Genomic DNA, 27,141 nt, shown 5'->3' on the forward strand with positions numbered 1-27,141 from the left:
AATGTATTCTTCACTATCTATACCATTAAAATACTTCGTAAATCTGAAACTGCTTCTGGTACTCCCCCATGACTACGCTTTAAAGAAGTATGGACTCAGATTCCTGACAGTGTTTTAAATAAGTGTGTGGCCAGTTAACATGGCTCATCAGATGCACAGTTAACAATTGCAGTGGTATTACAGTTGCACATTTCAGCCCCATGTATGATCTCTATCAGCACACTGTGACAAGAATTATGCACATATATAATGTTTATCCAGCTTGATGCTGATTTGTCCCTTAGGAACAATGACATGCAGAGTCACTTTAAGACGAAGCCCTGTAATTACGCAGTTTTTCAGGGTAGAAACTTCATAACTGTCTAGCTGCATGTTTAAATAATGCATTACAAAATCCTTTAGTTAAGTTTAGGAAGGACTGAAGAGTGTGAAGTCAGGAATCCTGCCTTAAGCCTTCATTCTTCACACTTTCTGCTCCAAGAAGGAACCCAAATGCCACAAAGTTCTCATCCAAAATAAAAGTTCACTTTGGCATAATCAGTCAGACGATACCACTCGCGGCACCATGGGATTTAATAAAGTATGTTTACCTTGACAGATGACCACATTACTTTGAGACAAATGGTAGTCTGACTCCTGTAATGTTGCCAGGTACTCCCTTCCATGTTGGGTGCTGACTACTCCAAATGGATTCAGATGGAAGTTTTCGTAAATTAAAACTACGTTCAGTCCTAAGAAACAAGTGTTGTTTATTAAAAATAAAATATCTTGAAAATACTTTCACAAGCATATATACACATAGAGACACTATGGCTTTAATTTTCTGGACTTAAAAACAGGCTTATTTCTATAATCTCAGAAATAAAAATAATAGTGTTTTAAATTACAGAAATCACACATCAGCAAAGTCACACATCAGTGGCAACATCTACATCATTACATTTGGTGTAAATTTCAAGTTACTGTTACAAAACAGTAAACCAGGCTTCAATAAAAACAAAATTATTTTAAAAGGTATGTTCTAATAAGAGGAAATCAAAATAACGTTAGCCTAAAATGATTCTGTTATAGGTTGAACACTATCGGAAAAAAGAAATTTGTCAAAGGAAACAGATCATCATATTGGTTTTTGGGTTACCTCAAGGGTTGAATCCGCATCTCCTAGAATATTACCATAAGTAATTATTACTCATTGCTCACTCCAGACATAACCCAAACTAGATCATTACAAGTGATCAATGTACAAGTTAATTCAGAATTGCAGAAATGCCAACTGTTTTAAGAGTAAGGAATGTGGGCTTGAATCACTAAATGCCTACAAAATTACAATATTTTAGTTTTAAAAAAAAAAGTAAGAAAATCTCCATTATGAGCTTCTATTGAAAGATCTTATTTGTGCATGATGTACTAGTGATATTCAGAAGCCAACAGAAGACGTACTACATTCAGAAGTTGACTGCAAGAGTCCAAGCAAGCTGTTGGCCTACGAGTACATACAATGCTAAGTGTTTACATCTACTTAATGCTGTGCCATGAGAGTCCTTCCTTTGGATAGCCACATCCCCAAAAGAACTAGTCCTAGTATATACGCTAAGCATGGTGGTCAGAAAAACATCTTTGACATGATGCTGAAAGCCGTAAACAGCAAATCAAACAGCTTTTACTCTGGACTGTTCCATCTTGGCTTTGGAAATATCAATAATGCTTCATTCTTCCAACACAACTATCAGATATATTCAATTTTACTGAGAAGAATAAACTAAAACCCATAGCTCCCTTATGAGGCAGGTAAATCAGATTCTCTCCATTTGAAAGCAGAAAACTGAGGCACAGTACAACTAATTCCATGACGCTGCTTGAACCTAGTCCTCCTCCCAGTCTTTTAGTCTAGTAAGATCACACATAAAAATGAATGAAGTAATTCAGTAATTTAGAAATAGATCAGTATTCGTATCAAAATATATAAACTTCACCTGTAACAGTTTACTTCATTCTACTGAAACAATGTCTAAAAAAAAAAGTCCTGATAACTGCAGTATAATAAAGTCTGAAAAGGAAAACATTGTGATAATGGTTTTATAAAAACCTGAGATTAATCCTTGACGGACTTAATTTATGTGGTGAAGAGAATGTCACAGACTTTAAAAAAAAAAACACGAAAAGTGAGTTCATCTGATAAGACTGAGGCTCATGTTGCATTTGATGACGGGGCAGATTTGAAAACATTTACTGCGCTGGCTGCAAAAACTCCGATGTGAACACAGCTTCTGCATAATCCTCACAAACATCTTGCAGCTCTGCTGCCACATCACACAGGGCTTCTTCTGTTAGTTGCTCTGCGAAACTGAGGGAGAGGGAGGGAATAAAGACAAGGTTGAGAAAGTCAGATTTCAAATTCCAGTCACTCGTTCCATTGATACCAATACTCTGATTTTAAAAGGCAAATACTCATTTTTTTCATTCTTTCTACTGCTTAGTTCAAGAAAAGATCTGATATGTGTTCTGATATTATTCTATCAGATATCAGAAATTCTTTCCTCAGGCTGGTTCATAGCAAAGGACATAGTTCAGGCTTAAAGCTGACAGATCACAGTTGCTTCCTTTTTTCAAATGCTTAAATACTAATCCTGCTTTGGGAATAAGAGTTAACATACTACAGTGCTCATCCAAAGGCCACTGAAGTTAAGTGGGAAGTTTCTTACTGATTTTAGCTGCCACTGGACCAGGCCTTACTGAGAGCAATAAAGTTCAAGGAAAAGTGAGTCAAGAAATGTCAATTTTCAGTGATCCCTGGACCACAGCAGCTGACAGAAGGGAAAACTATTTAGTGTAAGAACAAAACTGTTCTCTTCAGGCTTACACAATGCTCAAACGCCATAAAATTGGTCCTTCCCGGATCGCCCGAGCACCGCGCGGGAGTTTCTTTGGAATATCGCGACACTGCGGCGTATCGCGGGTTTGTGGCGCCCCCTGGTGGTCACGAGTAGCCCCTGAAGCACGCGCCATCCCGGCCCGCATTCCGAGCGGATTGCCGCAACGTGTGCCAGGCAAGGGCGGAATGCAGCCGGCAGGAGCGATCCACCCGAGCCGCCCATCGCACGGCACTTCCGACCGGGAGGAGTGACGGCGCCGAGAGCCGGCAGGGCGTGCGGCAGCGCTCTGGTTCAGCAGTTCCAACAGTGGTGTGACCACAGCTGTCGGAACATCTGCCTCCTTTGCCACACTCACCATGTATTTTACAGTGAAAAATAGTCACTCCTACAGGACATTCTGCTCCCATATCCTTTTGTTTTACCCAACTATCTCAAAAATCCATGAACATCAAGTACCAGGCAATAGTTGACTGCTCCTGGCTTTCAATTTGGAATTTAAGCGGCCCCCTCACCACTCCGTTCCTGAATAAGGACAGAAAAACCTGTTCATCAGCTGATACAGTCACATGAAAAGCACCAAGATAGTTCATATACCTCTCAGCAATCTGCCATGGATTGAAACTGCCTACCACCTCATGGGAAATAAGCTTTAAGTGATGCTTGTATCTGCTGTTATAATCCAAGATGCTCTGCAGCATATGCGTCGGCACAGAGACAGACACATAGCACTCCTTCTGCAGGGAATTCCGAGTCAAGGGTTGCAGAAGGTCATTTCTGGTCTGAAATTTCTCCTCTGCTTCTTTGTTTTCATCAAGATCACTGAAAATATAAAATAATCATTAGGCTAGAACTCCATTTTCAAGTATCTTTTTGAAGGATCAGAAAATTTCTTCAAATAGTAACCACAATTTTCTGTAATGAAAACACTATAATGAAGATACACAGCTCATATGCACCAGTTTAGTGTAGGGCCAAATATTGCACTTACTTGCCATCAAAAGGTTTTTCAAATAAAATATCTGTTTCTGGCTCTATGCATCCGATTAATTTAGTTCTCTGAATTGGATGAGGAGATGTAGGACTTTCAGCTATTGATATAGTTTGTTGTTCTAGAAGGAAGAAAATAACATTAAAAATTGTTTCTTTGGAAGACAAAAACTACATTTACTGCAAGTAAGTCGTCACAAAGACTTTTGCTTCTTTTAAGAGGAAGTCCTTCAGATGAGTAATGTGTTGAAGGTACAAGCCCCTAAAATGTACATTCAATATAGATTCTTAAGAGCTCAGTGTATTAAGGTGAGCAGCCTTCCAGCACCTAAAGGGGCTACAAGAAAGCTGGAGAGGGACTTCTTGCACGGGCGAGTAGTGGTAAGACAAGGGGCAATGGCTTTAAACTGCCAGAGGGGAGATTTCTAATAGATCTAAGGAAGAAATTCTTCCCTCTGAGGGTGTTGAGGCACTGGAACAAGTTTGCCCAGAGAAGTTGTGGCTGCCCCTCCACGGGAGTGTTCAAGGCCAGGGTTGGATGAGGCTTTGAGCAACCTGTGTAGTGGGAAGGTGCCCCTGCCCATGGCAGGGGGGTTGGAACTAGATGATCTTGAAGGTCCCTTCCAACCCAAACCATTCTACGATTCTATGATTTTAGAAATCCTACCTTTAGTATAAATAGTTTGTTGTGTCAGTGAATAGTTCTAGAGGAGAGACACAAAAATACCACTAAACTAAAACTAGTGCAGCTTGGCAGTAAAGCCAAGACATAGAAAAAAAAATCCAACAAGATTGGGCTAAGTCTTCACCAGTCTTATTGTGAGATTTTCCAACTGCTATAAAACAACACAGCTCCATTAAAGTCAGTATGTGATCAGATACTCAGCTTGGAAAAATGAGTGTAGCTAATTGTACTCAGTCAAACAGTAGGATAAAAAACAGAGCAGGGGGATGGGAAAAGCAACAAGCTTAAGGCATCCTTATTTGCATGCCACTGTGGCAAACAATATTAAAGTATGTACACTTACGTACAGAAAACATCAAACTATTGTTTAGAATGCAACCTTTCTTTAGTGAACAGTTTCCTACTAATATCACTTAGGTCCCTCATATTAAAATTTAATCTGATGTGCAAAGTTAGTTGTATCTTTCACCCAAAGGACTTTAGATTCTTTCATTTCTTTTCTATCCAATAAAAACAGACAGGAAAAATGTGATTATGTGAACTGTAAGCATCCAAAACTGTGGTTTTTTTCAAGGATTAAATACTTTTGCTGAAGGCATATTGGATAGATAAATTCTGTACAGAAAAATCTGTATTTTCTGAAGCTACAAAATTAAACTTGCATGTATGCTCTGAGATCTAAAACAGTATCACCATCACTGAATGGAATAAGGAAAGAGAAAAATAATTTAAGCTTCAGTAATTTAATCTTATCTTCCATGTACTGCCAGGAAATCTTTAAACTGTTATGGATTCACTACTACACTAATATTTACCTAACATTTACTCTTGAAATATAAGCCATTTAAACTGATAGTTTATTAAACAAAGAAAAAAAAATGAGATAAGCAAACTAGAAGATAATATCTTCTTGTTCCTGCCTAAGCAAATCAACAGCAGGAACAGAGATTGTGTCACTATACCTTACCTCAGCCTGTGAACTCTTAAGAAGTTTTCAATTCATCAGCATGAAAATGATTACTAGTAAGTAATTAATGGTGTTTCAAGGAATCAAGTCAAATGAGAACACATTAAATACTCTTTTCAAGATTAAGATTTACAGATTTGCCAGTGCCTTTCTCAAAGCTGAAGACAGACAAGTCTTAACAAGAATATGAGTGAAGTGGCTTTAGGATACCTCAGACTTATAAGGTAAACTAGCTGTCTTCTGGAGTAAATGGAAGTAGCTTAACAGATGAACTGGAGTGTATGTACTTACAGAATATAATCTTCACTGCACAAAAATAATTACTCACATTTTGGTAGAAAAGAATGTATCTAAGATAAGGAATGACAAAGAAAAGGGACAACATTTAAACACTTAATGACTGGAAGCATGTGTTAAAGATTACTATCCCTCAGCTATTTGCACTAGCAGTGCTTTCCATCCAAATGCAGCCCCAATAAAGGTAAGTAGAAAATGACAGCCGTTCTCAGAAGAGATTCTTAGTCTCCAAAACACTGATTTTAGAACTGTATTTTAGAAACAGTCTTACAGTAAAAACATGTGTCTGTATGGTGCTATTTGATCACACATAATCCAATGATTTTGATGTCAAAACATCTGAATTTAAAGATACAGACTACGGGAAAAACAAGTTGCATTAAAAAGACACTCACCCATTTTGTTTTCCTGGGCCCAGAACTCCAAATCACCGTACACAATCTGGGTGAATCTCCTGCGTACATCCTCCTGGTATCTCTGGTTTTGAACATTCAAAATTAATCAGTCAACACATACTAGTTGCCAGTACCATGGCAACATCTCCCATTTCAGCCAAACAACTGAAGGGCCCTCACGCTGTTCCTGTCTTACCAACAGTGAATTCAACGTACGCTCAAGTGCCTCATACGGATACGGACACTGCGCAATGGAAGCTTCATGCTTCCAACTTATGAATAGATCTCTAGAAGTAAATGGCACTAAACTCTAAGTTTAGTTCTTTAGTTCTAAGTTACAATAAATTTCACTGAACAGGATGGTCGAAATGGGACTTGAACGAAGAACTGTGGAAAAGCTGATCAAAGAAAACTTTTTAAGAACGCAATAAATGAGAAAGTTCAATTCAAGTAAATGATAACCTCATGAATAATTATATAGGAGGATGGATAAATAAGGGCACAGATAACCATGTATTTATCTGACTTCCCTATGTTGCCCTGTAAAATATTTTGGATTGCCAGAGTATATTTCCTTGAGATGCTCGTGTTACTAGAATACTAGGGTCCTATATCACAAAAAAATGAAAGAAAATTTAAATTAAATTCATAATATTCAAATACTTTCCAATCTGTGAGACAATCAACATCATCGTCATACTGATTCTCCCATTCACATATGATGATCTAGGCCACAAAGTCTTGAGGTGGGAAGCAAACTCCAGCCTACCAACTCTGAAGCTAGCAATTAGGGTGAACATTCTTCCATTCTTACAGTACACTTTGCTTGAAGTGCAACTCCTTCCAAGCCTTTCCCTTCATACACTGATCCAGTCAGACCTTGCTTCATTTAAGCATGTAGATACTCAAAGATATTACGATTTACAAACAGTAAACTATTTAAATTGGCATCAATGAGACCAACCAAGAGAGAAAATCTTACTTCAATTTCTTCCATTCTTTGCAACATGGACTCCAGACTATGAGTGTCAGCCATAAGCAGAGCCTCGGTCTGGAGTCTCTCACGCTGCTTTATACTCCACAGTTCCTGAGCAGTATCTTCCAAATATCATCCAATAGCTTTTCACTCAGAATATCTGCATTTGCTGCAACCTGCTATTTAAAACAAAAACAACCAAACCATACAGTCAATGCAAGAAAGACAGACAGAAAAACACAATAAAAAAAAAACAACTGGGGGGAAAAAATGCTTACAAGTCAAACATTTCTTACAGCAGCTCATGGAAATAATCCAATTGTCATTTAAACAATGTCATTTAAAACAAAACCCAAAAAAATTCCTGTTTCCTTCCACCCACACAATAAGCCAAATCAATAAAAACAGCTTAGTATGTTCCTACCAATAAAACCAATGAATACGGAAAAATCTTGCTACACAACTATGTTCCCAAATTGAAGACAAAACTGGCACAGGATCAGAGATCACCCAGGAATTCAAGAAAGTGAAGTGAAGTCCCTCATCTTACAAAACACTACACACACACATTTAACTTATCATACAGGAACAGTGTCACAGCAGCTCCAGGTGGTAATGAGTAAATATATAGGATCCAGCTGTAGGTTTCAGCTGTGTTCAATTTTACCAATTAGCCATGGTACAATTATCACTATTCATTTACCTGTAGTATTTCATATGAAAACACGTTTCCCCCCTAAGCAACTTATGCATTCAAGGTCACATCAAGCAAAAAATATACAAAAGAGATGATGTTAGAAAGAGCTTTCTCATTGCTTCATATTGTCTATTGTCACAGAATGATACTTCAGAAAGCACACATGCCCGTCCAAGGACGCTGTTTTGAAGACATGGCTTATGTAAGTTGAAATTGCTAAGTCTGGGAAATCAGTACTACTTTTCCAGATGCATTCTGCTATATGGCAAAGATAAAAATTCATCTTAAACGTCAAGTCCAGTCATGTTTGGCATGGAACTGTTATGACCGTTCAAAACCAACTTAAAACACATCTACTTGACAAGAAGCTAACAAAAAAAATTTAATGCAGTTTTGCCAAACTTCATGACAATAATTCAAGACCCATGTACTGAAATGGAAATACACTCTCCAAACGTCCGAAACTGTGTTGAGTACATAAATATGACTTGCACTAAGTTGGAAAGAAACTGTGTTGCCCCTTTACAAATGTTTTACAGCTCTAAAGGCATCCTTCAAAGAGTAGCATGAGCTTGACTGTACTACCTGTGTCCTATATGTTAGTGGCTCTAAGCGCTCCCGTACTGCCTTCTCAACTTTGTCTGCATAATGGGTTGGAGAAGCACTTTGTGACCTGCACAAAAAAGAACATATGATAACGCCATTCTGAAACTTGGTATGCCAACAATAATTTAAAAAACCCAAACACATACATGTACATTTTGGGGCACTGGTGGAGTGGGGAGAAGACCACATCAGATCTGACACCATTTATTAGCTCTTCAAAGTAAGTCATTACCTTAACTTTTTTTTTTTTTTCATTTCTCCTCTGCTAAGGTCAGTTAGAACCTTCACTCTTCTTGAAGCTTCTCCTTCAAGCCATGCTGGTCTTCAAAAATAAAACAGTAACATAGAGGGTTACAAAATGCACACTCTAACAACTGAAGAATGAAATTGTGATTCTGAGCATTAATTTAGAAAACTTGCAAAAAACTGTAGAGAGAACATTAATCCGGATTTTAAGACCATATAAGCCAGGAAATTCTGTTGAGAGTCAGGGATCTTCATTATGTTTGTATTACTGGCAAACAGGGAACTTCATGGCTATCCACAAATACTGCCCGGTATCTCCTGCTTCAACTGCCACAAACAGCAGCCCCAAAGTAAACTAAGTTTGGGGAGCCCTGGTCCACAGGATGCTGAATATAGTTCAAAATTAGCAAACATGCAGTCTGTTACTGGCTAGGGCAAAGATACGTATGGTGTACTTCGGGAACAGGGAGATAATAGTATTTACCTCCTTAATGCAGTGCTGTGAATACCCATTCTGCGTGCCGTGGTTTTTGTCAATGTCCTGCCTAGCACAGTTTGGCCTGTGACTCTCAGACAACACCTGGACCTTATCCATGCAAAAGCATAAAGCAATGGCTCTTCCCAGGCTGTACGAACGAGGCCACTCTGTGCCGAGCGGGAACAGAACACAACCACCCAGCAGCGCGCCGTTCCGCGCCGCTCGCCTCCCGCGGTCCGACAGCCCGGCCAAACCATCCCGCACACCCGGACTGACACGGCAGCATTTCCCCAGGAAAGTGGCATAAAGACGGGTTCGGACTGCGAACGTACCGCTTACGTGGAACGGGTGGGGATACGGGGTCCGGAGGCAGGCAGGGTACTCTGCTCTCCTTCGGCCGGTTGTTCCCTTTTAGCTGGAAAGCTATAGTTGTCTCTTGAAATCGGGCATGCTTTCCTCGAGGCTGTACCTGTCTTGATTTTAGAGGTTTCGGCATTCCCTTAAAATTAACACATTCACATTAAAGACATATATTCCAGTTGCTGAATTTTTAAAGTATTTTGCATTCTGCTTCAGGATTTGTCTTCAAGCCACACCTGCTGGCTTTGTTGCACAGGTGACCTATGCGGAGGTTTTACAACTGATTTAAAGGGAAGTATGAACGTGCCTGAACAGAACATACGCTTAATCCTGCAACTATTATTTTTGCAAACAGTTTCAATTTTTCCAATGTTGGTCTTCATGGCGAAAAACTTCCTTGAAGTTTTCAGAATTAGACTCCCTGTTAACTCTTAATAAATGGAAATAGAACATTTCCAAGGTACATTTTATTCAGCCACGAATTACAATATTGCCATATTTGTATTTGCTCCAAGGACACTTAGGCTAGTCCCCTCAGTAGGAATTACTGAATGCTTAACCTTCCTGCTCACCATCCTCACTGACAGATAGATACGGGAAGCAGTAAAAGTTACATACACATACATCTGTGTTACTGTATCGGATCTGACCTTTTCAAGCGGAAGGAAGGGAGGGAAGGGAAGGAGGGGAGGGAGGGGAGGGAGGGGAGGGAGGGGAGGGAGGGGAGGGAGGGGAGGGAGGGGAGGGAGGGGAGGGAAGGGAAAAAAAAGTCATTTCATAAAAAAACCAACTATTTTAAAAATTTAGCATCTTGAAATATTCTTAAATACCTCATTTGTTTGCATTACAGAAGCCTCTTGCTGGTTGCAAGAAGGACTGACCAGAAACCAGAATTTGTATTGTCAAGTTGTACAATTTCTGTAACTAATGAAGTAAATCTGCTTAACTTATATCCTCCTACTAGCATTAGCATTAGCACAACATTACTGCTGAGTGCATTTTTCATGACAGAGGATGACCAATAAGAGGAAAATATTTCAGCTTTAATTTCGACCTGAAAAATATCATGCTGATTTCAAACATGAAACTAGTTTCGGTGAAAGTTTTCCATGCTAATTCTGTTATTCAGTATTTCTAGTTGTACAGGGCATTTCCAAGGAACAGTAACACTACTTTCAAAAAACATTTGATAAAATAGTCACGACCACTAGAAATAATGTAGGCAGACAACATAGTTTATCCTCCTACCTCAGAAAAAAAAAATTGTGAGGAAGTGCAAAGCTTCGCAGTGTATTACATTATACAACAAATCCCAGGGGACACGTAGAAGAAAGCGTAAGTTCTTACATCACTTCCATACCTGTGGTTTTGCAGGCAATAACACATCTCTCTTCTTCAAAGGGCCACTTTCAAGGATGGGATCTCTTTTCACAGCTCTAGCTCTCACCAATGCGTCTATGCTTTCTTGTAAAGTGGCATTTCTCTCTGGATCATTTTCTTCTCGGAATTTATTGTGCAATATATGAGCCACAACTGTTTGCCTTCTGAACTGCTGAAATATTTGCAACATGTCAATGTTTATCTATATAATAATATAATAAATAAACTTTCAACTGTAAGTTGAAAGGGGCAAGATCATCTTTATTCTACATTTGATAATTCTGTTATGCTAGGTGCAACTAACAATGAACTTCTAAGCTCCACCATAATTTAAAAAAATAAAATAAAAACAGAAAAAAAAAAACCCACCTTTCCTGATTTTCTTAGACTGTTTCAATGAACAGCAGACTTTGGGTTTTGCGTGCATATACATATTTATATGTATATAGACACTTGAAAATACACATATATATGAAAATCATGGGAAAGCCTTTTGGTGGTATTGCCATATGAGATCTAGACAGTGATAACAAAACATTCTTTTTCTTTGGGCAGCAAGACACATGGAAATCAGTAGATGTTTGTCAGTATACGTCTGTCTGGACTGCCAAAGATGAATTCACCTCATTGAATTCTTCTTGCCCTTACCTAGGGGTAGAAAGGAACACTTACTACTCTAGTAAAAAACCAGTATGGAGGTATGGAAAGACACCCCATATTATATACATTATATAATAATGTAATATGCTTTAATGGCTTTCATGAGGTTTCAAAATACTTTAGGTGGTAAATTTATCTCACACCACCTTGCGAAAGAATAAAGCCCATTTCCTTTATATATGAAGCCAAAAGAACAATAAAGTAAACCAATTCCCAAAGGTTGCATGGTGAACTAGTAGTGAAAAAAACCCAAAGTCTTCAGCTAAACCACCAGTTAACACGTCTCTAGGTACTGAACTGTTGATGACTGTGCGGAAGACAAACTCTAAGGAACTGGCAAGAATAAAACACAATCACCCTCTTTCAAAAGTAGGGAAACTGAAAAAAAACAAGGAAATTCTGAGGCCAAGGCTTCAGCCAAGGCCACTTTTCATTGTAAACAGTTAAACAATGATAGCTCTGTTGGAGTTTTGCTAACAGTCAGTGACTTTACATTCCAAAATAATATATTTATACAGGATAATCTAGGTAGGTATGTGGAAATATTCTGTATGCACCATTAATGTCAACTTTGTAAACTGCCACTTAGGCATACACTGCCGAAAAACAATCCAGGTGTAGCCCACAGTAAAAGAAATGGACAAACCAAGAAAATATGGTGATAATAATAATATAGTTTTAAAGAGGTACATAAACCCGCAGGTCTATCATCTCAAGAGACCAGCTGAACAAAACGCAGAACAAGTCTGTGTGAATAGCCTTCCAACAAACAATATGTACATACCACAAAACCAAACTACAGATGGTAAGTCAACTGATAAAAACGTATTTAACAATTCAAAATACAAACCAGTCAAGAGACTCCTGGCAGCTGGAGGTTTTCTAGGTTCTTGTCCATGCTGCCGTTTAAAATGAGAGGCTTGTTTTCTCCTTTGGGGATGTAAGCTGCTCAGTATTCCTTGGAGATTTACCCTGACATGCTGAAATACACTTCTTCACTTTTGGGTGTTTGTTTCTTTTCAAGCAGTGAATTCAGATCCTGCACCAAATATTTAGAATTTTAATTACTCTCTCTAAATCTGTTGTAATAATGAGAAGCAATACAAGAGATTCTAAGTAGTTGCAACTTTTTTGGTGTGGTTTTGGTGGTAGTGATTATTCCCGATAGCTTGTTCGTGCAGAAGCTTCTTCGTTTATTAACTCAAATTGTACAGAAAAGGCTTGCATTTTGTATATACACTGACTCCAGCAAATTATCTGCTTACAGCATATTCAAAAAGAAATGGACACAAAAGCTACAGACAAAAAAAACACAAACCACAAATGCCCACGTGACTAGGGTAAGACAAAGACACTTCTTCCAATGCTAAGTCCAAACTTAAACACTTCTACCTCCTTTCCTGTTCCCTGGCAGTTAGCACTGTTACTGTTCCCTTAAGCAGTTCACACCAGTAAAAATAAAACACAGCCGTCTTTCAGTTAGAACAATACTTTAAGGAAAATAAAATATCTTACGGCTATTTTATCAGTTGCTTTTATTCAAATTAAATATTGGTTTCATAATAGTTCAAGTTAAATAGGTTCTTACTTAGAAAAGATAATCTTGAAGGTAGGAACTGCAGCAGGAAACATGAATCAGAATTTTTCTATTATACCAACAACATGTTTAAGAACATCAGGTATCCCTAACAAAAGTCATTCCAAGGGCATAAAGCTTAAGTAACTCTTGTAACTACAACTTCTTCTGCCTGGACAATTCTGCACCCACCACCATGTGTGAGGATCAGACACTCATCACGAATCCTGATGACTAAAGCCCGCATCGCAAAGCAATAAACGTGTAACTTACACCAGTGTATAAAATGCCATTATTCAGTCCTGAAAACGGCAATGAATCAGGAACTGGTGCTTTGCTGCCACTATCACTACCAGTCCTCAATTCTTCCAAGAGAGCCAATAAAAACAGGAACAGCATAAACAAGAACAGGCAGCACATAGCTTCCGTATTTAGGATGCAACTCTATTTTACACCTCCATTATTTAGGAACATTAGAAACATATATTATATGTTAGAAAATATGGCCTTAAAAAAAACCCAAAAACCAACAGTAAGATATTCTGCCGCATTTCATGAACACGCAACACAGATTGCAGTCTCATATTTCACTACATCTTTTCTGCCTTAGCAAAAACAAAATGTTTTTTCCTACCTCAACTTGCAGCAAAATATCTATAATAGCATCAGAAACAGAAGAATCCACTTCTAGTTTGGCGGAACAAAGAGACAGCTGTCGAATGAGACTGCCCAGTTCCTTGTAGTGGGTAGGAATCTGCTGCTTTGTTTGATCTGTAAACTGACTGGCAAATGCCTGCAAGGCTCGTACAGCTCCTCTGTGTGCTGCCGCCAATCTGGATACTGCTCGAGACTGGGAAAAAAGAAAAATAAATGCTTTCATAGCTACAGTTTCTATGAATACTGATACTATTCACAGAATTGTTGCCAAAACTTCAGAGAGAAGCACTCGGGCTTGGGACAATTCTGATGGATATGAGGCCATTTGTGAGACAAAACAAACAAGCTTTAAGTAATCTACTAAAGGTACTACACAACTGTACTCACATCAAGTATCATGCTAGCTTCAGATAAAATAGCCTGTTAGAACATATCTGACGTTTCTACTACCTATGCTAACAGAGTACGGCAGTCATGGGCTTAACCCTCATGTGCAACAACTGCACAAACACAGAACATTCTCCATTCTCCAGTTTTTGTTACTAATAAAATACAAGTGATAGAAAAGCACAACAGAACAACGAGATAATATTGGCCAAACAGTAGGCATGACCTCAGCACTACCTTCCTGAGAGATGCTAGGCAGAGGAGAAAATCAGAAAGGAGGCTGATGAAACTGCATGACACCAACAGGAACTTAAAAAAACCAGTCAAGAGTAGAACACAGTGTTATTCAGAAAAGGAAATGGAATGAAGAGGAACAAGAAGCCACACAAAAGCAGAAGACCAACAGCCGCCTTCTCCAGTGTACCGTAGGCAGAGAAGAACTGAGGAGAAGAGAGAAGCGGCAAAGGCAGTATCGGACCAAGTGAGACATCCTTCTGTGAGAAGGAGATGAAAGGTGGAAGGCACAAAGAAAGTCTTCCTTCTGGAGTGAGCTCAGGTGTACCCTAGACAATCAAACTCAACTAGCTAGAAAACTTTCTGTCAATAAGTTAGGCACAGCCTGAAGGATAATTACATCTTACCTTTTAGTATGTTGATCTTATGAGGACTCAGCTTCTCTAAATCATCTTGAATTTCTTTTACCTGTTTACCAAGAAAGGAGGGGAAGAGGGGAAAGTCAGTCAGAATTAGCTCAATGTCTACAAATGAGCAAGTAATCTTCACCGTAACGTCTGAGTGAAAGTCCAAATTTTCCAACAGTGATGCTCATCTCTCCGTCCAGTCCCGGGAGAAATTAGTCACATCATTCAGATCTAAATTAGAATGCCACGGAAGTTCAGAGGTAACGCAATCGAATTTCTCTTGTTTCAGTTCATTTCTGTTCAGCTCACAACAAATGAGCTTCTAACACCTTGATTGAGAAAGTGCTGCTTCTACCTGCTGCTGGAGCACATACAGCATCCGAGCTGACCGCGCAGCTGTTTTCTGTCTCCTGGCGCAAAACTTCTTGTTCTTTGTCAGGATCTAAAATTACTCTCTCTCCCCCTAAAAAGCACGAAATGTGAAGTTTTATGTCTTAATTTAACCTGCGAAAATACTGATCAAGCCATGATACCAAACATAATCTAGCAGTAAGCCCCTTCACGCAGAACCAATACGCAACGTATCATATATGTTTTGCAGGGCTTCATGAGCAGTCATGCAACCAGTCACTTTAACTCTACATGATGTTTCTATTTAGAATTTGACTAAACATTCTTATCCAATATAGCTTACTAGTTATAGCTTACAAAATCACGTGACTCAGTTTTAGACAAAGCTGCAGGTAAAGCACTCAAAGTTCAGAAGGGTTAAACCTCCGGCTAGTATTACAAAAGAATCAACGCGGCATATACTGGGGGCTGGCTGGGATGGGGTTAGTTTTCCTCACAGTCACCAGTATGGTGCTGGTTTGGATTTAAGACTAAACAGTGTTGATAACACGCCAGTGTTCTGGCTGGTGCGGAGGAGTACTTGCACAGCAGAGGCTTTCTGTTTTCAACAACGCCCTGCTGGCGCATAGGCTGGGTGGTGCAAGAAGCAGGGAGGGGACATGGCCAGGACAGCTGACCCCAAACGATCACAGGGATATTCCATGCCATGCTTAGCAATTAAAAAAAAAAAAAAAAAGGAGTTTTTCTGGGAGAAGGTAGCTATTGCTCACAGATTGGTTGGGCATTGCGTCTACCTGTGGAAGGCAGTGACTGATTGCCTTTGCTCACTTGTTTTGTTTTTTTCTTTCTTCTTCCTCTTTCCTTCCCTTACTAAACTGTCCTTATCTCAACCCGTAAGTTTTCTTGCAGTTAATCTTTCCATTCTCTCACCCCATGCCGCCAAGGGAGAAACGAGCACAAGCGTGTGGTGCTTTGCTGCCGACGAGTGTCGGAAAACACATCAATCGTGCTATTGCACAACCATAAATTAGGTGAGTCAGACTTCTGAAATGAAATTTTACCAGCTGTTGCCCCCTTTCTCATCACTGATAAGAATGTGGTTAATTATGACACTGTTTTTTCAGTCTGAATACCCAGCCATAGGCCTACAGACATCATATTTTTCACCCATTATCAAATAGCCTACCACTGATTTACTATCATTGCAGGCTGGATTGGAACTCATCACAAAGACGCAGAGATATGAAACCCTGTTGTTGATTAAACTGGCTACCCATTCTAGCTTTCATCTACTTTTGAAAAAAGTATGTGATTCTCAAAAAATCCAGAACTAAACACGGATTCTAGTCCAGCCAAAAACAGAAAGAAAAACAAAACAAACAAACTACTGTACATTTATATAACATAATTATTGTTCTATCTTACACCTTTTTTGGTAAGTTCTTCAATTTTCTGGACACAGCTCCTCAATTCCTTTTGCAGCCGTCCTGACTTCCTGAATATTTTTATCTTCTTTTTTGTTTACATTTGGCTTGGGGTCCGGTCCTGTGTCATGGGTTGGTGGGGGGAGTCCAAACCAGCTGGTATTAGCTTTCCCCCATTTGGTGTGTAGAGATAAACTTTAGCACCAGAGGTGGTAGTCTCCACTTTGGAAGGCTGACTGACTTTCTGCTGGTATTTGATGCGAGGTTGAGACTTCAGTGCATTTTTATTTTCTAGACTTGGAATACTTCAGTCTTCTGCTGCTGTGACTTCTGGGACAACAATGGTTTATTGACAGCATCTTCAAACACTTGCTGTTTCACTTGCTCTTCGAGATGTCTTCGTTTTATGTCCCTTTTGGCTAGCTGAATAGCCAATTTTAGTCTCTCTTCAGATATCACTGAAAACATGCCAGAGCTTCTTATGCCGGGGAACTCACTTCCAGCTACATTTCTCTGATCATTGGATGCCTTCAGTTTTTCTATTATAATTGGACAGGGGTTAGAGAATCTGAGAGCCAAATTCTCTGGATCTGCAGGAACATTTCTATTAAATTGGAGCTGTTCCAAAATGTGAAAAAAAAAAAAAAAAAAAACAAACACAACAAAAACGCTGATGTTACATAGAACACTTTACACAGGTGATGTACCTTTAGTGTATAATTGTATGGAAAATGCATCTTCTTTCATACTAGAATGCATCCTGTCATGATGGTACTTCTTCAATGCATGCAAGGCATTCTGCCCACTCAAACGCCAGTATTCAAAATTATTTTGAATTAAACATTTAGATCATCTTGCAAATAACATTTGGCACTTATCCGTAACTTAGGGTGGGCACCTTAGGGAGGTTACTCACATTGAAAAACCTGCTCCAAAGTGACTGGTCAATGGACAAGGAACACCCTTATAAAGATTATTTGTTTTAAGAGTTCTCACAATTAAATTAATGAGTTATAACGACAATAAACATTAGTAACATAAATAGGCACGATTATATCATACTGATTTAGTAAGGCATTAGTAAATATACAAAGGTAACAGAAGGAGAAACGATGAAGACGATGCATGATGAAGGAGAAATGAAAAGCTGAAAAATGGTACCAGAATAAAGTTTCTAGGATCTGTTTCCATGTAGTAAAGTAAGAGGTTAAGAAAGTGTATTGCTTTAGACTGGGATAGGGTTAAATTTCTTCATAGTAGCTTGTATGATGCTATGTTTTGGATTTGTGATGAAAACACTGTTGATAGCACACCAATGTTTTAGTTATTGCTGAAGAGTGCTTACACAGCATCAAGGTCTTTCCTGCTTTTCACACTGCTCCACCAGCGAGTAGACTAGGGGTGGGCAAGAAGCTGGGAGGGGACACAGCTGGGACAGCTGACTCAACTGACCCACGGGATATCCCATATCATATGACACCATGCTCAGCACTAAGAGCTGGGGGGAATAAGGAGAAAGGGGGGGATGTTTGGAGTTATGGCGTTTGTCTTTCCAAGTCACCATTACATGTGATGAAGCTGGGGAAACAGCTAAACACCTGCCTGCTGATGGGATGTGGTGAATGAATTTCTTATTTTGCTTTGCTTGTGGGGCAGCTTTCGCTTTACCTACTGAACTGTCTTTATTTCAACACATGAGTTTTCACACTTTTACCTTCCAGTTCTCTTCCACATCACACTGGGGGAGAGTGAGTGAATGGCTGCATGCTTAGCTGCCTACTGGGATTAAACCAAACCAGACAGGTAAATAATATTTACAGATAGAGTTTCTGATCTACACTCTCACAAAAGGACAGTGTCAAGATTATGTATGACGGTAGCATGAAAGCAAGTACAAAGATTTGACACTCACTAGTGGGCTATCTCAGGAAGTGGGTCGTAATCATCTTTTTGTAACAATCACAAATGAAAACCAATTCAGCACCGCTGCAGAAGTCAAACAATACCTGTGTTTGTAAAGCCTTTGCCTCGTTCCTGCATAGCTGGCTAGTGAACACAAATGCCGCATCAGACATAGCTGGTTTGCTTGGTCCCATCACATCGGCTTGATGCTGGAAACACAGCTATTTGTCCTTTGCTTACAATTAAAACTATGAACATAAGAAGAACCATTATTTCTGCACCTCAAAAGCAATCCTAGGTGTGACAGAGAACCAACCTGCAGAGGCATGTGGAAATGGAAAACGTATCCTCTGTACTCGTACAGGTGGCACACAAAACGGAGAGTACAATCCCACTGTTCCAGGCAAAATTTACAATTTATATCCTTCTTTGACACACCCCCACTGAGAGCTGAGCTGCACCATCACAGACAAGCTCACGCTATGGACCACAAGACGACTGCCGCGAACTTTCAAAGATACTACTCACCTGAAAGGGAAACACTATATCGCGACATAAGAAAAAAAAAACAGAGCGGCGAGATAAGCTAAGGCAGTGCTCAGGCAGCCGGGTCTGCGCAAACAACGCCGGTGCCCGAGGAAAACTGGCCGAGGGCACGCTCGTACCGCAGCTTCACGGGATTCACCACCAAAGCCACGCGCGCAGACCGACAGAAACTTACGCCTCCTTCGCCCGCCTCTGACAGTCAGCGTACGAGCAGGATCCAACGCGTTCCGCTGTTAAAACGTTCTATCGCGACAGAGCGACAGGCTCTGCCTCTGCGCCGCAGCTCGGCTGCACGCGCCTCTCCGCCGGTCTCACGCAACGCGGACTCCGCCGCCCGCCCGCAGGCTTCGGTCACGGCGCGGCCCTCGCGAGAGGGCGCCGCGGCGGCGCCACCTCCCCGCAGCTGCCCGCACCTGGCAGCCCCGGCGGCCTCCCGCGGCCCGCCCCGCCTCACGGGCATCCCGCGCGGGCGGGACCGGCGCCAGCTGAAGCAGGGCGGGAGGCGGCCCGGGCCCGGGCCGACACCTACCGGGACGCTGCTCAAACCGCAGCAACCGCCGCCGCCGCGGAGGCCGCCGGGAAGCGCGAAGGCGGCCGGACCGGCGCGGAACTACGGTGCCCGACGCGGGCCAGGGGCGGAGCCCGCCCCTTCCCACCGCCTCCTCCGCTTCCTCGGGCGGGCGCCATGGGCTGGGAGGAGAAGCAGGTTCGCGGGTACTCCGAGTTCGTGCAGACGGCGCAGCGCTACCACGGCCGGCCCATCTTCGCGCTCTTCTGCGGCGACAAGGATGCCGAGGGCAGGAGCTGGTGCCCGGACTGCGTGACGGGTGAGGCCCGCGGGGCGGCGCCCCGTTCCCCGCCGGGGAGGCCTCGGCGGGTGCGCAGGCAGACGCGGCCGGCGGCGTCCCGGGCGACGGGGAGCGCCCTTCTCCCCTGGCCCGCGCGGGGGCCCCCGGCAGCGGCGGACTGACTCTGGGGGCGGACACCGCCCCCTCGGTGCGGCGGCGCCTCTGCCGCGGGTGCGCGCGCTCTCCGCTTTGCGTCGCCCGGTGCACGGGGATGCGCCGCGCGCACCGCGCCGCCCCCGCACTCGGAGCTGGGCGCGGAGGGAGCGCGGAGGGAGCGCGGGGGGCGCGCTGGGCTCGGGATTCCCGCCCCGCAGCGCCGCTGCGATCGGGCGCCGGCACCAGCTGCCCGCGCGGCGCCGGGCTGCGCGAGCCGCGTCCCGCCGAGCGGCACGGCGCGGCACGGCACGGCGCGGCGCGGCACGGCACGGCGCGGCGCGGCACGGCACGGCGCGGCACGGCACGGCGCGGCACGGCGCGGCGCGGCGCGGCGCGGCGCGGCGCGGCGCGGCGCGCGCAGCGGGGCCGGGGCGGATGTGACTCGTGCGCTCGGTGAATGCGCCGCGCGCCCCGGGGCAGAAGCGAGCTACAGCCGGTGTCCGGCAGCAGAACGGGGGCAGTTCGACCGCTGCGCCGAGCGGCCTTGGTGCCGGCAGCAGACGATTCTTTGCCTTCCTTGTTCAAGTAGAAACCGGCCTTTACTCACAGGCCGGTCCCTCCAACGTCCAGCACCTAAAGCGTTCTGCAAAGCTTGTAGGTGACCAGATGAAACAACATACAGATGTCTACCCGAAGCAGATAAAACTTTAATTAGCAGCCTTGCCGGTCAAAGTAGATTTGTGTGATTCTGTAGCACAGTAAAAGCATTAATTACTAATAGATTTTAAAAATTACTCTCTAGCTGAACCGATTGTGAGGAAGGAACTTCACAACATGCCTGATGAGTCTGTATTCATCTACTGCCTAGTAGGAGACAGAGCCTAGTAAGTAACTGTTTTAATGCCAACAACTGGTATAATTTGTTACTCATGGACTGGAGGTTAACTAACCTGTTGGAACAACTGACTGAACTGTCTCTTCCTGCAAGGAATGAAGCTTTTTTTTTTTTTTTTAATTTTGAGGTCTACACCATCCCCAATATGAACTATCTGCATGCTTGTTCTGAGAAGTGGTTGGAGAGGTGTGAGGCAAACACCTCTGAATTATCATTTTGAAGGAATTTTAACAGGCTAACTTCAAACTGCACCTCTAAAATTGTGCTTAAACCTTTCTTCCTGAACAGCTGGAAAGATCCCAACAACGAATTCAGGAAGAATCTGAAACTAACAGGAGTGCCTACACTACTTAAATATGGAACAGTAAGTGATTTATTCTATGTTCTGGATCTACAGGCATTCAAATGGGGAAACTGGCAGGAGCTTATGGCTGTCAATGAACTAGTCATGCAGCATGTCTTCTGATACCCTCTCTTGTTTAAAAAGAGCAGTCTTCTGCTCCCACCCTTGCACTCTTCCTGGCTCAAACAGTTCCTCAGGAGAGAACCAGTCTGCTTTCTGTTTAATGTTGTCTATAATAAACATACAGTCATGAAAATATGTACACTTAGCATGTAGCGGTTGAGAGGCAGAGAAGATTCTTAGCAACGTATTGTTAGCTTCCTCACTCCTCGGATTTTAAAAAATCCAAATGCTGAGTTATGGGAGTAAAGCAAGGTTATGTGCAGTACGCTCTTGATTCAGACAGACTACATCTCAGGTTTTAACTTGTGCATGTTATTTAAATTAGCAGTTACTTTCTCAGAAATGCCTCTTCCACAGTCAGAAAACCCTCGGGCATTTTTCAGTTATTCTTACCTTGCTTGCTCCACTCCACCCTCCCAGTAAACCAACAGCTGGAGTATGTTCAAACAGCTGCAGTCTAGAACAGGTTTTTGAATTGCCCCTAAAACATCTCCACTTTTCTTTCAGCCTCAGAAGCTGGTTGAAGAAGAATGTTTTAAAGCAGAGCTTGTGCGTATGTTGTTTACTGAAGACTAAATCCTCCAACAGTCAATCATTTACAAAGATGGTAATCTAAAGTTGTTTGCAGTGTCCTTTCAAGGAATCCTTAACCTTTTTAAAAACTTTTGTAATTACTTCAGACTAGTTGAGATAAATGTCATTAAATTCTAGGTCCAAATCTTCCACTAAAATCGTGAAACAAAAAACTGTATCATTCCTTTCATGTTCAAATAAACTTGAGTTTGCAAACAGTCTCTTTTCAAAGGAGCTGAGCTCACGTTATAACCTGAGAGCAGCCTACAGTTACTGAAGAGTACGACTTAACTGCTAAGTTATACCTTTAATAGTGAATAAAGGGGACAGGGGGTAGAAGAAACAGAAAAACCTGCTTATTCTTCCTAAATCTGACTTTACATAGCTAATGAAGCTGTTAAAATAAATTTTCAGTGCCAGAGATGTTTAATGGCTTATCTGTTCAGTCTAAATATCATAGAATCATAGAATGGTTAGAGTTGGAAGGGACCTTAAAGATCATCTAATTCCAAGCCCCTGCCATGGGCAGGGACACCCTCCACTACACCAGGTTGCTCAAAGCCTCATCCAACCTGGCCTGGAACACTTCCAGGGACAGGGCAGCCACAGCTTCTCTGGGCAACCTGTGCCAGTGCCTCACCACCCTCTGTAAAAAATTTCTTCCTTACCTCTAATCTAAATCTCCCCTCTTTCAGGTTAAAGCCATTGCCCTGTGTCCTATGACTACATGCTCTTGTAAAAAGTCCCTCTCCAGCTTTCTTCTAGGTGGCCTATAGGGCTTATCCTATTCAAGTATGATAAACTGAAGGCTAACAATCCTGGTGTTACTGACGTGTTAAGGGTTAACAGTTGTAGTACCTGCTCCTATGAGGACATGAAATATAACATGAATGCAGCACGAATACAGTCTAAAATACAAAATTAAATCCCTGACAGCTGCTGAGATCTATGTTCTTACAACAAAAACTATACAGGAATAAATGGCAAATACTTCTCCCATACTGCAAGTGTTTCCATCTTTTTGTCACACACATTATTTCACTACGCGCACTGTAGAGAAGCCCAAGAGCAGCCACTATTTAACTGGCAGAAAACCAAGATTAAAGGAAGCTGACTTTAATGGAACAGGTACAGCTACAGTCTATTTCCTTCTGTTGAGTATCTGCAAAGTTTATTATTACTTATCTCTGCTCCGCTCCTGCAGTCCTTGTCTCGTCACCTTTGGACTTCTATCTCTAAAACACACTGTTAAGAAAAATTCTGTAAGACCCCAGCAACAACGATTACCAGGTAAACAGAAATGACAAGTAATAGCTCAGGTCTGTTTCAAGGCAAAATATACACTATTTAGGATCTTGTACAATATCATCACTTCAACTTTGTTCATCCTGCAGTTGTAAAAAGTAGTACATGAGAGTTTCTAACCCCAGTTTGAGACACATTATTATTCTCCAGGGAAAATGCCTCCTAAGAACAGACTTCTGAGCTACGTTTTGTGTTAGATACTTAAACGTCAGTGCCCTCAAACCTAACATTTTTTCAAAAATCAAACAGAATCAGTAACTACAGTAAATAATGCTCTTACAAAACGGTCCGTGCTACAAGATAAATTGCAGAAGTAGGTGTTTATCAGTCTTGTATCTTTAAAAAAAGTTGATGAAAGAAAAAAAACAAAACTCGGTCACTTGATAAACCAAAATAAAATGTACACACACAGAGGCAAACCTACAAAAGGGTTAATTCCTCTTGTAAATACTTCAGCTGACATAAAGCATACCCTATCATCACTCTTCCAAGCATTTTTCATTTTACAGAGGTGTTGTTTTGTTGCTGCTGCTCTGCAAGTGCTTGTTGGAGGCGCATTCTCTTCCGTGAATAATGCTGCCAGTGAAGAATCTGTTGCTCATCAATAAATTTAGCACACTGAGCATTTACCAGTTCTTTGCGGAAATGTTCATACTGGAGCAGCTCTAGCATATGCAAACATTGAGGATACCTGCATTAAAAATAAACATACTTTAAGTTTTTACAACGTACACTAAAACTGGAGTCTCGAATTCTGCAGTTCATTATTTTAGTTTTGTCGTGTATGTGCTTTACTCAGGTATCAAACGACTTAAGACTGTAAACATCCCACACACTGTAACTTAACAACTTCAGTACTGGGCTAGGAAACGACGAGTCCTGTAGCAGTTTATAAACGGGATGCTCGTGCTTGCTTACAGTAGCTTTTCTGATGGCTAGATTTTACTAGAAGAAATACATAGCAACTACAGTATCTGTTTCCAGGGCTCATTTGAAGAACATAACCAAGAACTGCTCTCCCAAAATCTGAAGATCTGCACACTCAGAAAAATGCAAAGTCAACCTTTGTTTTGTGTAAGCATCAACAACGCAAAATCACTCTTTAGAAGTACTTATTGGGCCTAACTGAAGTAGTTTTGTACCGTAACATTCAATAGTTTTATTTTAAACAAATGGTAAAGCGCAGATACAGGCTGCAAAAGGAAGATTTCATGCACGACTCGTGAAAGACAAGTTTTATGATTTTGTCTATTCTTGCTACATCTGGACTGTTGGAAACAGGAAAACGTATGTTGCATATAAACACAGTGGGGAGGACAAAGGTAAGGCTACAGACAGAAATCAAATACTGACACACCGCTGTACAGTCCATAACAGAAAGTAAACATTAAAATGCAGAAATCTAACTGATTTTAACACTTACTTCAGGTATTTTGCATATTCAGGTTCTTTCCAATAAAGTAAATATTTAAGATAATTTACAAAAGCTTTGTCTTTGAAGTAGCCTCTTTGTGCAAGAACTGAAATAAAATGACAAAAAAAGTTGTCAGTTACAGATGTGTGAAAAAACCTGCCAAACTTAAAGACTATGTATTCACAAAACTACGCAAAGAGAAACTTTAGTCAAAACTTTATCAGTACTATCAAATTTTGATAATTCAAAATTAAAAAAAAAACACACAGGGAAAAACATATTTTACGCCAACATACTAGGCATAATAACCTGGTCACGTCTCCCTTATCGTATGTTTCTTTCATACGACGGCAAGGAAGAGAACAGCTTTTTGAAACGGGAAATTTTGCCTGTAGCATCAAAATTGCCAGGGATTCAGTATAGTACCTGCAACTATTATTAACATTAGTAAAACTCTGTTTTCAGGTAAAGGAATACTGTTAACTTGACATACTTTTTAACTACAGACTTGAACTTATTATAATTTTCTCCACCAGACATAGATTTTTTCTTCCGTTTCAACCAATAAAACATTTTGCATTAAAAAAAAAACTATTAGAAATTTAGTCAAACTAAATTATTTACAGAGTATCTTCATGCTGTGAAAGACCCAATTCCTTTTCTTTGTTTAGCCCTCTCTCTCCCTGTTTAACATTGTTAATAAACACCATTAAGCTATATTCTTTCCTCAAGATCTTGATATTTAAGTACTCACAGTTGAGGTAATTTGGATTTGCCAGACACTGAACAAACTCTAACTCCAGCTGGAACCGAAGTCGATTTCCTGTATCATCTGGCACATGAGGAAAAACAGTAAGAATTGCACCCACAAAATAGATTTGAAAGTAATTTTCTCAGTTTGAGCCATCCGAATAATGTGTTTAAACAGGAGAACAAGCAGTAACTCTCCATAATAAATATGAACTCATTTAGCAAAGCCTTCGTTGCATGAGTCAGTGTTGGCGATGTCCTTGTGAAACGGGACACATGAAGGGAGCGCACAAGCGCCGTGCGATGCGAGTCGAGCAACCGCGACCATGGGAGATCGCGGGGGTCTGACCCGCCGCGGCACCGCGCTCCGCCCTGAGCGCTGCTCCGAGACCGCTCGGCACGACAGCCCTTCGCCGCGACATAAGCGCTTCTGCAAAGGCTGCGCCCAAACACACCTTCGCTCCCCCGGAAAGCTGTCCGGGCACAGCAACGAGCCCGCGGCGAGCCGTGAGAACCAACGCGCTCCACGGGAACAAGGACGGAGGGCAGACCGGGACCGGCGGGAGGTCCCGTACTCCCGGACTTGCAGCTCTGGTTTCTCAATCAAGAGCAAACGGGGGGTCGCCCGCGGCAAACGCTGTTTCAGATCTGCGGAAGCGGACTGAGCGCTGCCGCCACGGACGCGCCCCCCGCCCCGGCTCCGGGGGATGCGCGAGCGGGGTGCCGGTGCCGGCCCGGCCCGGCCAGACAGGAGAGCCCACGGGCGCGCAGCGGGGCCGAGCCCCGAGCCCTTCTCCGTGCAAGCGGGCTCGGAACGCGCCCAGCGCCTGCCGCCCGCCCGGGCCCCGCCACGCCGGCCGCTGTGCGGCAGGAGAGCGTGCGGCCTCTCCCCGCGCCGCAAGCGATCGGCCTGACGGCCCCTCGCCGCGGCGTCCCGCCGGCCCCAGAACCCTGAGAGCCCGGGAGGCAGCGGCGACCGCCACCGCTCACCTGTCTCCATGGCGGCCCGCGCGGCTGCGCCACTCGCCCGCGCCCAAGATGGCGGGGAAGACAGTCGGACGGAAGCGCGGCGGAGAGCAGCGCTGAGGCACGCTGGGAAGGCAACGGGGCGGGGCGGCGCGAGGGGCGGGGCGGCGCGAGGGGCGGGGCGGCGCGAGGGGCGGGGCGGCGCGAGGGGCGGGGCGGCGCGAGGGGCGGGGCGGCGCGAGGGGCGGGGCGGCGCGAGGGGCGGGGCGGCGCGAGGGGCGGGGCGGCGCGAGGGGCGGGGCGGCGCGAGGGGCGGGGCGGCGCGAGGGGCGGGGCGGCGCGAGGGGCGGGGCGGCGCGAGGGGCGGGGCGGCGCGAGGGGCGGGGCGGCGCGAGGGGCGGGGCGGCGCGAGGGGCGGGGCGGCGCGAGGGGCGGGGCGGCGCGAGGGGCGGGGCGGCGCGAGGGGCGGGGCGGCGCGAGGGGCGGGGCGGCGCGAGGGGCGGGGGCGGCGCGAGGGGCGGGGCGGCGCGAGGGGCGGGGCGGCGCGAGGGGCGGGGCGGCGCGAGGGGCGGGGCGGCGCGAGGGGCGGGGCGGCGCGAGGGGCGGGGCGGCGCGAGGGGCGGGGCGGCGCGAGGGGCGGGGCGGCGCGAGGGGCGGGGCGGCGCGAGGGGCGGGGCGGCGCGAGGGGCGGGGCGGCGCGAGGGGCGGGGCGGCGCGAGGGGCGGGGCGGCGCGAGG

The 27,141-nt window shown here is 43.4% G+C and overlaps 3 protein-coding genes across 6 annotated transcripts; 1 reads left to right on the forward strand and 2 right to left on the reverse strand.

The window, feature by feature from the left end:
* Positions 1–760: 760 nt before the first annotated feature.
* KIAA0753 (KIAA0753 ortholog) lies at positions 761–19,108 on the reverse strand. Its single transcript, XM_086624726.1, is given in 24 exon segments — positions 761–2,344; positions 3,468–3,692; positions 3,862–3,982; positions 6,205–6,286; positions 7,187–7,311; positions 7,314–7,359; positions 8,463–8,550; positions 8,716–8,805; positions 9,540–9,706; positions 10,928–11,095; positions 11,097–11,119; positions 12,458–12,508; positions 12,511–12,546; positions 12,549–12,607; positions 12,609–12,646; positions 13,818–14,056; positions 14,869–14,929; positions 15,224–15,292; positions 15,294–15,331; positions 16,647–16,704; positions 16,706–16,783; positions 16,786–16,943; positions 16,946–17,261; positions 18,650–19,108. Coding segments are annotated over 24 exon segments (2,544 nt in total). The 5' UTR covers positions 18,740–19,108; the 3' UTR covers positions 761–2,226.
* Positions 19,109–19,764: 656 nt separating this feature from the next.
* TXNDC17 (thioredoxin domain containing 17) lies at positions 19,765–22,525 on the forward strand. Of its 2 annotated transcripts, XM_086624743.1 has the most exons (4): positions 19,765–19,918; positions 20,838–20,919; positions 21,219–21,294; positions 21,904–22,525. In XM_086624743.1, the coding sequence occupies exons 1-4, from the start codon at positions 19,777–19,779 to the stop codon at positions 21,970–21,972; spliced, it is 369 nt and encodes a 122-aa protein (XP_086480869.1). In that variant the 5' UTR covers positions 19,765–19,776; the 3' UTR covers positions 21,973–22,525. The 2 variants fall into 2 exon arrangements, with proteins under 2 accessions (XP_086480869.1, XP_086480867.1); XM_086624741.1 differs by having other exon boundaries at positions 21,219–21,942.
* Positions 22,526–22,997: 472 nt separating this feature from the next.
* On the reverse strand, positions 22,998–26,512 carry MED31 (mediator complex subunit 31). 3 transcript variants are annotated; one of them, XM_086624745.1, is made up of 5 exons: positions 26,429–26,512; positions 25,443–25,520; positions 24,698–24,794; positions 23,747–23,965; positions 22,998–23,214 (listed from the first exon to the last, which is right to left on the reverse strand). In XM_086624745.1, the coding sequence occupies exons 1-4, from the start codon at positions 26,436–26,438 to the stop codon at positions 23,773–23,775; spliced, it is 378 nt and encodes a 125-aa protein (XP_086480871.1). In that variant the 5' UTR covers positions 26,439–26,512; the 3' UTR covers positions 22,998–23,214; positions 23,747–23,772. The 3 variants fall into 3 exon arrangements, with proteins under 3 accessions (XP_086480871.1, XP_086480870.1, XP_086480872.1); XM_086624744.1 differs by having other exon boundaries at positions 22,998–23,965; XM_086624746.1 differs by lacking the exon at positions 26,429–26,512 and adding an exon at positions 25,634–25,656 and having other exon boundaries at positions 22,998–23,965; positions 25,443–25,522.
* Between the last annotated feature and the right edge of the window lie 629 nt (positions 26,513–27,141).

The sequence above is a fragment of the Tauraco erythrolophus genome, chromosome 21 (genome assembly GCF_009769465.1).
Source record: "Tauraco erythrolophus isolate bTauEry1 chromosome 21, bTauEry1.pri, whole genome shotgun sequence".
NCBI classification, from domain to species: Eukaryota; Metazoa; Chordata; class Aves; order Musophagiformes; family Musophagidae; genus Tauraco; species Tauraco erythrolophus.

Coding starts and splice junctions, on each gene's coding strand:
- TXNDC17 (XM_086624741.1), top strand. CDS start 19,777: ATGGGCTGGGAGGAGAAGCAGGTTCGCGGGTACTCCGAGTTCGTGCAG. Junction 19,919..20,837: donor GTGCCCGGACTGCGTGACGG/GTGAGGCCCGCG, acceptor ATTACTCTCTAG/CTGAACCGATTGTGAGGAAG. Junction 20,920..21,218: donor CTAGTAGGAGACAGAGCCTA/GTAAGTAACTGT, acceptor CTTCCTGAACAG/CTGGAAAGATCCCAACAACG.
- MED31 (XM_086624746.1), bottom strand. CDS start 25,656: ATGAGTTCATATTTATTATGGAG. Junction 25,523..25,633: donor AGTTCATATTTATTATGGAG/AGTTACTGCTTG, acceptor TCCTCATGTGCC/AGATGATACAGGAAATCGAC. Junction 24,795..25,442: donor AAATCCAAATTACCTCAACT/GTGAGTACTTAA, acceptor ATTTTATTTCAG/TTCTTGCACAAAGAGGCTAC.